Source organism: Pediculus humanus, genomic scaffold (assembly GCF_000006295.1).
Source record: "Pediculus humanus corporis 1103172108322 genomic scaffold, whole genome shotgun sequence".
Lineage (NCBI taxonomy): Eukaryota > Metazoa > Arthropoda > Insecta > Psocodea > Pediculidae > Pediculus > Pediculus humanus.
Genome location: NW_002987891.1, coordinates 194,232 through 206,258, shown reverse-complemented (window position 1 = coordinate 206,258; position 12,027 = coordinate 194,232). Strand labels below are relative to the sequence as shown.

Genomic DNA, 12,027 nt, shown 5'->3' with positions numbered 1-12,027 from the left:
TTTTTTTTTTTTTCAAATCTCTTTTCTCACCTGTTCTTTTTCTTAATGACACGACAAAACAACAGCCTCACATTTTAAATTTTTTTCAACGTGAAAATCTTTTCCAGAATTAAAAATTTTTTTTTTAATTGGAGAGCGTTTTGTTTTGTTAAATATTTTAATTTATTGTTTAAATTATTAAAATTATGTCGGTTCATTCGTTTGTTATTATAACAAACAAATAAATAAATGAAAAAGGGAGAAAAAATTTAAAAAAAAAAAATTATTTAAAAGAAATTTTGCTGACATGTTAATAAACCAGAAACCACTTATTCCACATATCCTCAACATTTTCGAGAAATAGGTCACTGATTGCAAAATGTCTGCAAAAACAAATTTCTAAAAAAAAACTTTTTTCTTTTATAAAAAAAAAAAAAAAGTTTAAATAACCAGTCAAATCAATCGTTTTAATAATTATTTCTGCTGTAAAAACAAAAAACAAAAAAACAAATCATATAATCCAGATTTCAATATCTATTTTAAACATGGGGGTCTCTCTCTCTCTTTCTCTCTCTCTCTCTCTCTCTCATAATTGTTCCGTTCGCTGTTGTTGTAAACAGCAGCAATCATACTTTTGATTTTTTTTTTTTTAAAAACTTTTTTTACTCTTGCTAGTGATTCTGCTTTTTACAAATTATCTATCTATATACGATTTAGCCTTCGATTTTATTTACAAAACGTTTTTTCTTTTGTTTAATTTCAGATAAAAATTTTTTTATTTCACATAGGAAAACAATAGATAAACTAAAATTTATTATTATTATTATTATTATTATTATTATTCGTCTTAAAGAGAATTTTTCTAAAATTTAATTAAATAAAAAAGAAAAAAGAAAAAGGAAAATCCGTTAAAATGTGACACGAAATTAAATTTCATTAGTAAATAATAATAATAATAATAACGTTAAAAATGGATAAATCACGAGTTTGCAATTTAATTTTCACGTTTTATTTTCATAGAGTAAATAAATCGTTTGATGTATTTAAGAAACTTATGACTATTTAAAAAGTTTTTTTGTTTTTTTTTTTATTTTATACGAAAAATAAACGTTTTGAGAAATTATTATCGTAGGGTCATCAAACAACAAGACGAAAATTCGAATAATTATTATTATTATTTAAAATTACAAAAGGAAAAAAAGGACAAATTCAATGGTAAACAATCAAAAAGATTTTGGTGTAAAAGGATTTGTTGGAAGGTTTTTGGAAGAAGAGGGGTTACGGTGTTGTGCAAAATACTTATTCTCATGTGTCAATATTGACCTCTCTCTCTCTCTCTCTCTCTCTCTCTTATTGACTGACTCACAACGTTTGCTCGTTTCCTAGCTTAGTAAACATTTATATAATTTTCTTTATTTTATTTTTTTTTTGTATATTTTCCGTTATCATTTCCTTTCTGACAAAAATAAAAGGTCCACCCTCCCTATGGATAGATATTAACCTTTTTATTTGTTAATTATTTTTTTTTCATTTTACGAAGTTTTCATTTCTTTTTTCCTTTTCTTTTTTGAAGAAAAATTACCATGGAAAATTTACATAAAAAATGAAAAGAAAATTTTCAACCTCATTTCGTTTTAAATAAGAGAAAGAGAGAGAGAGAGAGAAACTTTTAGCTTTTTAAAATTATATTTTTATATTTTAAAAAAAATGGTTGCATGACTTTAAGCAATTCAGGAAACCTAAAACACTGAAATTTACAAGATCATATCCATTTTAATTCTTATAATCTTTCTACAAATTTTCTACTTTTTTTTTTAACTTTTTTTTCGATTCTTTAATTATAGAAAATAACTAAATAATAATTGTTTACGAAAAACCAAAAAAATCGTGAGGAAATTAAAATAAAAAAAAAAAAAAAAAAAGGCAACGAAACTAAAAATTGAAAAAAGTTCAAATTTGCCTTTTCGGTCATTAATAAACGGTTTTCCTTATTTAAAAATAAAATTTTATTATTATTATTATTATTATTATTATTATTATTATTATTATTATTATTATTTTCGGTTAAAATGAAAGAAGGAGGAAAAAAAAAGCTGTTTTTGACAGGTTAGCTTAACTTTTTAACTGGAAATAAATAACTGACAACAATACTAACGCTATGATAATGGAATCAAATATCGTTCACGTCATCATTTTTTAATAATTTAAATTATTTAACATTTTGTAACCGAAAAACAAAAAATGTTAATCCTTCATTAAGTCTAAATCAAACTATCTAATTACAAAAAAAAAAAAAAATATCACTTGCGGTTAAAACTTTTACAAGGGTAATTTACCACCGTTGGTATTTTTTTTTTCTTTTTTATTGTAAAAATAATACAAGAATCGAATGATATATGATATATTTTAATTAGTGCAAGCATACGTAGAATTGAGAAAAGGGTGCACGGATACGCACGTGCGTGGGTGGGGGACGTATAACGTATGTCACATATGAAATTTAATACCTGTCACCCTTCCAAAGAAACTGACACTAAATAAACACAAGTGACAAATTGGTATTTTTCACTCAATCCGAGAGGGCTAAAACCTTTTCATAGTCATATAAGTCTTCCTGTTTTTTTTTTTTTTTTCTAATGTAATCAAACAATAAAATTTTTTTCTTTTTCTAAAGGATCATTACCGGCATTTTGTGAGACAAAACAAACCCCTTGGTTGGTTCCCCCTTTTTTACCTTTTTTTTGTTTATTAAATTTCAATTAAATTGAAATTAGTATTTAGGTTTAATTTAACAACAAAATAACAAATTGATTAAAATCATCTTACCTGATGCTGTAAATGCCAGGATTAAAGCGAGAAATATATAGGCCAAATGATGTGTCAGAGCAATGGGGATGAAACTGCCCCTGGGGGTCAGGGCCAGGCGGGCGACTGACCCCCCCGCTCCCCGTAACAGCCAGTCCGCCAGTCTGTCAATACACTTTTTCACTCACAATCCCGAGATTTCGGTTTACTAATTTCATTTTTTTTTTATTTTACATAACATTGTTAACACATAATTTCACTTTTTTCTTTTCTATATATACATATATTAACTTTTCATTTAAAATAACAAACGATTTGCTATTTTATAAACTGTTTAAAAAAATGTCTTTCGTTACACACTTTCACATGTGTGTGTGTGTGTGTTATTTATTAAATAATTCACAATTTCCTCGTCATAAATTCAACATTATTATTATTATTATTATTATTATTATTAATAATTTTTTTTAGGAACAAGCATACGTTTAGTTTAAAAATATACATAAGGCCCAAAATTATTAGGGTAGTAAAATTGTGCGCGATCTGATCAAAAATAAAACAAAAAAATAAATAAATAAAAATTATTATTATTATTTTTATGTTGTACAACATAACCAAAAAACCTCAGGCATAAGTAGAAACACTAAAATTTTCCTTTTTTTTTTCTTTGAAATTTTCTTTTGAGGGAAAATAATCATCATTTTTCTTTCACACTCATTGTTAGATGGGAAAAAAAGGAAAATTTTCCTTTTTTTCCTTTTTTTTAAAAAAATGAAACGACGGTTCTGTCACTTTTTCCTTTAAGCAATTCATCAAATTTTTCTGTTTATATAAAAAATAAAAAAACTGAGAAAAGAAAGAAAAAGAAAAAACATGGTGTGTGTGTGTGTGTGTGTGTGTGATTTTCTTATGAAAAAAAAAAAGAACAATAATAATAATAAAATGGTGGAAAATGGCAAAATAGAAATTATTTAATTTTTTTTTTTTTAAATAAATAATCTGTTTATTTTTTTGGCTTTGAGCCGCGACTTTTTTTTTCAATTTAAAAAACTTTTATGGTTTTTCAAAAGCAAACATTTGTACAATATTTATTATAATTTATAAAAAAAAATTCATAACGGATATTACGTCAGATACCTTACATCCATTTTTTTAAAAATTCAAAGCATTCTTTAACTATTTCTAACAAATTAAATTCGTACAAAAGTAAAGTAGTAAAATTATTTTTTTGTTAATAAAAACGATTGCAATCATGTAAATTTTAATTCGAAACATTAAATTCGTATAAACAAAATTCGATTTAAAAAAAAAAAAAAATGTTTATTTAAAATTTTTTTTTTTTTTAAACGATGGGATTCATCAATACGACATCGAAAAGCGAAAAAACAAAATTTAGTCTCATCTATTTATTTATTTATTTAAAAAATTTTAAAATAATTTCTATTTAAGTAAATTAAAAAATAAATGTTTAAATTTATTTTTCAAACGATTCATTCCAACTTTTTTTTTTTTTTTTTTAACTTTCTTTTGCATGACAACAAATTAACGCGTATATAATTATTCTATGGAATTTCGATCCGGTCGAAAATTTAATAAAGTTTTGTTACCTTATGAGAAAATTTTTTTTAAATTGATTTATTAGTTTTTCCAACGAAAAATAAGTTATTAAAAAAACTTGATAAATAATATTATTCAAATAAGTAAAAATAATAAAAAAAAAAAAAAAAATTGATCGAGAAATGAACAGACACACAAACACGTACGCGTACTACGATGTAACCGTTACCCAGAAACAAAAATTCAAATACAAATCGAATGATGAAATCATTCGAACGTGAAAATAGACAATTTCACCGCCTTCTTTAAAAACAATCAAAATATAAAAAACTTATGAGAGATCCATTTTGACATAATTATAAATTTCCCATTCGAATAATAATTCATTTATTTTAAAATGTTAAAAAAAATTGATTTGAATAAAACCGAATGTTGAAAAAAATTAATAGAAAATGAAAATTTCGTAAATACTTAATAATAAAAACCATAATTAGCCATTTTTAAAATTAAAAAAATTAATAAAAAAGTACAACCTTTTCAGGAGTATAATTTGTCTAAATGACCGATGATGAAAAATTATTTTATTTTTTTTTTTTAACAATATAACCTGTAAAACGCGAAAAGTTACACAAAATAAAATCAAAAAGGTAATTTAGTATTAATAAAAATAATAAAAAAAAAAAAATTAATTAATAATGAACTGTGAAAATTATGTACAAATGAAAAATAATTACATCACATATAAAACAATAAACCTAAAAACACTCAAAATACTCGTTTACACGTTTTTTTTTTTTTTACATATAATTAAATTATGTACAATAAATAAAAAAAGAATTAAATAAAATAAAAAATAAATAAATAAATAAATAAAAAAAACGATTAACTAAATAGAAATGCTAGCAAATCGGAGTGCCGGTCCTCGACTGGCTTTGAAAACTATACCGAGACGAACATTCACGAAACCATCGAATGGGGAGGGACGAATCAAAGGGGTAGGGAATTCCTTTTTAAGTTCGCCGAAAACTTCCGAAAGCTTACGAACTTAATAATCCAACCGTTCGTTCTATCTTTTGGAAAATTCAAAAGGAAATTTTTTTTTTTTTTTTTTTTTGGCAAAACCATAATGAATTAAATATAAAATTTTTTTTTACAGAAAATTAATTTTCAATTATATTTTTCACATCGATAAAATAAAAAAAAAAAATCGACAATAATTTATTTATTTCATGAATATAAAAAGTTTCCTCAAACTTTACGCCATCTTTGTTTTATCTATGAATTTGGAATTTTATTTTTTTTTTTTTAAATTATTTTTGTTTATAATTATTAAAGTAACCACTCATGTATGAATCAATATTTTTACTTTGATTTTAATCGAAAAAAATTATGAAACAAAAAAGGAAAAAAAAAAAAAACAAACCCATCGATAAAAGTGTGTTGATTTTAAGGGTGTGTTGATTATCCCAGGCACAACCTGATTTTAAGCTTGACAAACATTTTAAAAAAATTTTATCTTTGTTGATTTTTTTTTTTTTTTTTGCTTTTGTCAGCTGTTTTCTTAAAAAATATCAAGAAAATCATATTTTAAAAAAGTGTACTCAAGTTCTAACTCAAAAAAAAAAAAAAAAATTTTTAAGAGTTAATTACAAAATTAAGATGAATGATGGCAAAGTTGTAATAGAAATTTTCTTTTTTTTTTATTTGTAGATGATTTTGGCATTAAATTTATATATGTATATCATTACAACATATTGTCATTTGGTTCTCCTACATAAAACCATACAATTATAATATGAAACAATTTTTTTTATTGTGGATGAGTAAACTTTGAACCACCTGCCCTTATTTTTCACACAAAAATGGACAAACCACAGGAACTTGAATTTATTGAAAAAAAAAAACATACAATTTGTGTGTTTAAACATAATTTATAAAATTCTTGCAACTGTTAATTATTTAACAACTTTTAAATTATGTTTTACATTAGACAAAAAGGCTTTTTTATCTTTAGAAATGAATTATAATTATGCAAAATGAAAGGTTATAACTAATAACAATAATTAAATCATTCAATTTATTTAAATCAAATTTTATAACAGTACAAAGTTATTAAAAAACTTTTCTTTTTCTTTCCACAACCAAAAATTAGTTTTTATGTATAATTTGATTTTATTTAAACTAATTAATTAGTTAATAAGCATACAGATAATTGTTTTTAATAGCATTAGGGAAAATCTTTATTAGTTAAACACTAAAAGAACATAATTTAAGGTTTTTTGTTTGTTAATCACAAGGTATAAGGTTTGATATAGAATAAAAAAATTGACATTTATTATTAAAAATTGATTGAACACATCATTTTATTAAAATTTATATAAACATTTAAAATATTGTAAAAAGTTCAAATTGTTAAACACAATCTTACAATGAAATAATTATGAGTTTAAAATGAAATGATGATTTAATAATATTATTAATTTATTACATAATTAAAAAATGTGATACTGTGTAATGATTAATTAATCTTTCCTTAAACTTTTATAAAAAAAATAATAATAATAGGGTGTAATATTTACCCTGACAACTTTATGTTATATATATATATATATAATTATTATGATATTTTAACTTTAGTGCAGCCACGCCTATACTTTAATGAAATGAATACAGACTTTATGTGTGAATTATAATAATAATAATGTTAATAAATTATTTTTTTTTATTTTTCAATTGCATTGTATGAATGTTTAATAGTTGTTCATTACTTTGAATAATATTTTTCATAGGTCATTACTGAAGTCCTGTAAAATTTAAGGCAATAAAATAATAATGACAATATATATATATATATATAAACATCTGTTTGGTGGATATCATAATACTGCAAAAAAGGGTCGAAAGACAGATGTATTTATTTCTAATTCATGTATCGATATAAGACAACAATACCCTAGGTATTTACTTTTCGAAAATAATATTAAATTATTTATAATGACATTATTTTTTCAAACCAAGTGTAAAAATTATTCTGTTTGTCATTTTATTATTTGCATGGAAATTTTTTTTTTTTTTCTCTCATCAATATTACCTAGTAAATGTATAATAATTTTCTTTCTTTATAAAATAATATTATTATTTTAAAAGTTTTTCCATAAATTATTTATTCATCAAAAGGATGGATTTAATGAGAAAAAAAAAAAAAAAAGAAAGTATTTTTAATCTTTAAAAACCAATGATTTATTATGATAATAAAATTTTATTAAAAAAAGGATTAAAAAAAGGAAGAAAAAATTCATTCATTTTAATATTAAATATTAGAAGAAGTTAGAATTTTAAAAAAACTTTCTTCTTTTTAATAATATTTTAATTAAAAATATTTTATTAAAATCTTTTGAATATGTTAGAAAAAGGATAAAAAAAAAAAAAAACTTAAAATGGAATTTTTTTAAATAATCATTAAAATATTTTCCGCGCAAACAGTGTGACAAACATTACAAACTATAAATTTTGTTTTTTTTTATCGTGTCAATAAATTATGGTTTGAGTTTAATGGAAAGTAGAGAAAAGTTTTTAAATAACTTTTATAATATTTGTCAGAAATTTTCTGACAATATTAGTATATGTTGGGTTTCAAAATGTAGCGAAACTTTTGGTATAACATATGGAGAATTAAATAAAGTTTCTAATGAATTGAAATGTTTATTTTCAAGATTATTTGATGAAAATATCTCTCGGTATGTAGGAATTCAAATAACTGATTATTCTGTTCTTCCAATTTTATTTCTTGCCTTATGGAAAAATAACTTATCCGTTGCTGGTTTGGGGCCTCAATATTCATTAGAAGACAATGTAAAATTTTTAGATTTACTATTTGTCAAATTTATAATTTCAAATAATGAATGCAGTGATTATAACCTTAAGATAGCTAACTGCTTTTATATTAATAATCAAAAGTATTTTTTGTATGAAAGAAATGTTGTTCATAAGGAAAAGTTTACCAATAATTGGGATATGTGTTATGGAATTATGACAACTGGTACAACAGGTACTTTAAAAGTAATTCAAGTACCTTGGTCATGTATATTACCTAATGCTGAAGAATTAAGTGATGAATTTTGTATCAGTGAATTGGATTGCATATTTCAAGCATCTCCTTTCACTTTTGATCCATATTATATTGAATTATTTTTTTGCCTTTTAAGAGGTTGTACATTATTAATTGTATCAGACTCTTTAAAATTGTGCTCATCAAATTTGCTCAAGATATTATTTAACAGTCAAGAAAATGAATGTTTAAATGAAATTCAATCTAACCCATGTAAACAATGTAAAGATTGTATTCATGTTAATATTAAGTTAATTGTAAGAAAACAAGTCACCGTATTACAAATTACCCCTTCTTTATTTAAAAGATGGACTAATGATGGCATAAAACAAGTTATTTTATCACATCAATCATCCTTAAGGATTTTAATGTTTGGAGGTGAAAAATTTCCTAAAGAAATATTAAATTTAAAACCTCCTGACAATAAAACCAAAATTTACAATTTGTATGGAATAACAGAAATTTCCTGTTGGTCATTCATGTATGAAATACCATTTAATTCATCTTGCGAAGAAGTACCTTTGGGTAGTGAGCTAAATAATATTGTTTATAAGTTGAATGATAAAAATGAGTTATTGATTGGAAGCAATAAGAGAATTTGTTTGATTGATGATGAAACTTCTTTAAATTCTCAAGAATTAGTTTTTCGAAACACAGGGGATATTGTTAAATTTGAAAATGAAAAATTATTTTTCATATGCAGAAGTTATGAAATTGTTAAAAAATATGGGATTAAAGTTAATTTGAAAAAAATTGAAGAGTGTTTTTTAAATGAAAATGATTCGATTAAAAGTTGTCATTGTGTTTTCAATGAAAAAATAAACAAATTAGGATTATTTTACTCTGGGAAAAATAATAGTAAAATGAAATTAACATCCTATGAGAATTTTATCGAAAATGGTTACAATTATCCAGTAAATAAATTACAAGACATTGAAAAACCAGATTATTTAATTGAAATATCCCAAGTTCCACTTAACACTCATGGAAAATGTGACAAAACTAAACTTTTGAGTTATTTAGAAGAATTATTAGTTTTAAGAAATACAAATTTGAATGTAAAAAATGTTTTTAAAAATGCATGGAATGATGTTTTAAGAGCAAATATTCCCAATTTGAATTCAGAAAGTTTTACATCACTCGGAGGGAATTCCGTATTAGCTTTGCAATTGATTGGAAAACTGGAAGATGCTGGATTAAATGTACCACAAGATTTAATTTTACAAATTTTAAATGGAAATAGTTTTGAAGACTGTTACAAAAGTTTTATTTATAACACTGCAGAAGGGCCTTTAAAGAAGAAAAAAAAGTTTATCGAAGATGATGATGGTAGTGAAGATAATTTTAATTTAAGAATAAAATGGAAGCATGATCTTGGTAAATGCATCGATGCAACACCAACAGTCTTTAATTATTTAGGGTAAGATTCTCTTTTATATTTCTTGTGCTTTTCATAATAATTTAATATAAAAACATAAAATCACTTAAATTAATAATAAATTGTTTATTTCAGAGAGGAAAGAGTCATTGTTGGATCTCATTCTTTTAAAATTTCCTGCTTACTAATTACCTCTGGTGATGTGTTATGGACCAAAACTCTTGGCGGTCGAATAGAATCAGGGGTAGCCATTACCAAAGATGGAACCTTAGGATTTGTGGGATGTTATGATAATTTTGTTTATTGCATATCAATGATTGATGGATCTACAAAATGGCAATTTAAAACGGATGATATGATCAAATCGACACCTTGCTTGGATTCTAAAGAAAAAGTTTTATTTGTCGCATCCTATGACAGACATTTGCACATTTTGGATGTGGAAGTATGTATTGCCTGATATCTTAATTTTTTTTTTTTTAAATTTAAGTTTTAATTTTATTATTATTATTATGCTTACACATTTGGTTAACCAATTCAAGAAAATTTATGATATTTAAGGGGTTGAATAAAAAATGATTGTCCAATGTTTCAAATTATACTCACATCTATAAGAAATGTAAGTCTCTTGGACAGATTTTAAACTCTTTAAGAAAAAAAACACAAAAGACATATTTTTTATGCTTGTGTGTATCTTTTATTTAATTTGATTGTTTTCTTTTTTTTTTTCAGAGTGGAGTATTACAAAAGAAAATAAAGTTAAGCGAAAAAGGAATATTCAGTTCTGGATGCATTAGTAAAGTTTACAATACTTTTCACATAGCAACACTCGATGGAACTTGTGTGTCTCTGTCTCAGATAACTTTTGAAATTGATTGGAAAATAAAATTGAAAAGCCCAATATTTGCATCACCATGTTTAATAAATGATGATAAAGAAATTATTTTCACTGAAGTTTTTGGAACATTGCATTGCTTTGATATTTTCAAGGGTACAAATGTTAGTAACATTTATTATAAATTGTGGTTTTTTTATCGAATGTCCTCAAAGATTTTTATGATTTTCATTAATTTTTTTTTTAGTTGTGGAATTACACAGCTGGCGGTTACATATACTCCACGCCGACATTTTATTTTCTAAAAGACATGAAATCAATTGTATTTGGTTGCAACGATTCCAACGTATATTGTTTACGTGTGGATAAGGAAATTGATTTATTATGGAAGCGAAAATTAGATTCATCAATATTTTCTCGTTCTTCTGCTTTTCATTTGGGCGAGGTGAACGCAGCTTGCGTGGCTTCAACAAAAGGAATCGTTTATATTTTAAATTTACTCTCAGGAAATGTTTTTACCCGCATAAAATTAAATGGCGAAGTATTTTCTTCGCCAATTTTTATCAATAATGAATTTGTTGTCGGCTGTAGAGACAATTATCTTTACACGGTGGAAATTTTTTTAAGAAAAAACAATCAAGGTAATTTTCATTTAATTTTTTTTATTTTTACTAAACCAATAATGCATCAATAAATCAGAGAATAATAGGAAATTATTAAAAAAAAAATGATATCAATTGTTATAATCCCATCTTTAATTTATTCAGTTTTTTTTTATAAACATCAACAATGGTGTAAAAATGGATGTCGAAGTTCCTCCTAGGCTGGCTATTTGAAAGCGAAACGTCTAGAAATTCTTTTTTTTTTATTTGTTAAAAACGGTTAGCAACAATGAGTGAGACATATAAAAGGAAGTTGAAAACGTGAAGAAGCGTTCTTAGGACTTTGTCTGTTCAACTGAATTAATGTCCGTTTTTTTTTTTTTAATTTTCAGTGTAAGTGTTGGTGATCAAATATTTTGTTCACAAGAGAGGTACAACCTTACATAAGCGTACATCAAGTATTAAACACGCCACGAAGAAATAAACTACAAGTTAATGTTGCATTAATTTACAACGTTAAATATTAAGTTCGAATATGAACATAACATTTTTTTGGGTAGTTGAAGGATGTTCTAAGACACAGGAAACCAGAAGAATTATTCGAGTTTTAACTCTTGGCAAGGAAATTCATAATATTGTTAGGTTAGTAGAAAAGGTGATCATTTTTTTGAACAATGCCTAGAATCAATCAACCTTTATTCAATCCATCCCAAATGTCTTTTGAGGTTAAAACCGACTTGATGCATTTATTTCTGGTTGTGAT

At 24.2% G+C, this 12,027-nt stretch overlaps 1 protein-coding gene across 1 annotated transcript; it reads left to right on the top strand.

Moving 5' to 3' along the window:
- Positions 1 to 7,893: 7,893 nt before the first annotated feature.
- Phum_PHUM614470 (AMP dependent ligase, putative) lies at positions 7,894 to 11,498 on the top strand (the record flags this gene model as incomplete). The annotated part of the gene is made up of 5 exons (XM_002433078.1): positions 7,894 to 9,869; positions 9,963 to 10,272; positions 10,560 to 10,826; positions 10,910 to 11,272; positions 11,430 to 11,498. 5 exons carry the CDS (start codon positions 7,894 to 7,896, stop codon positions 11,496 to 11,498), a joined length of 2,985 nt encoding a protein of 994 aa, XP_002433123.1.
- Positions 11,499 to 12,027: the final 529 nt, after the last annotated feature.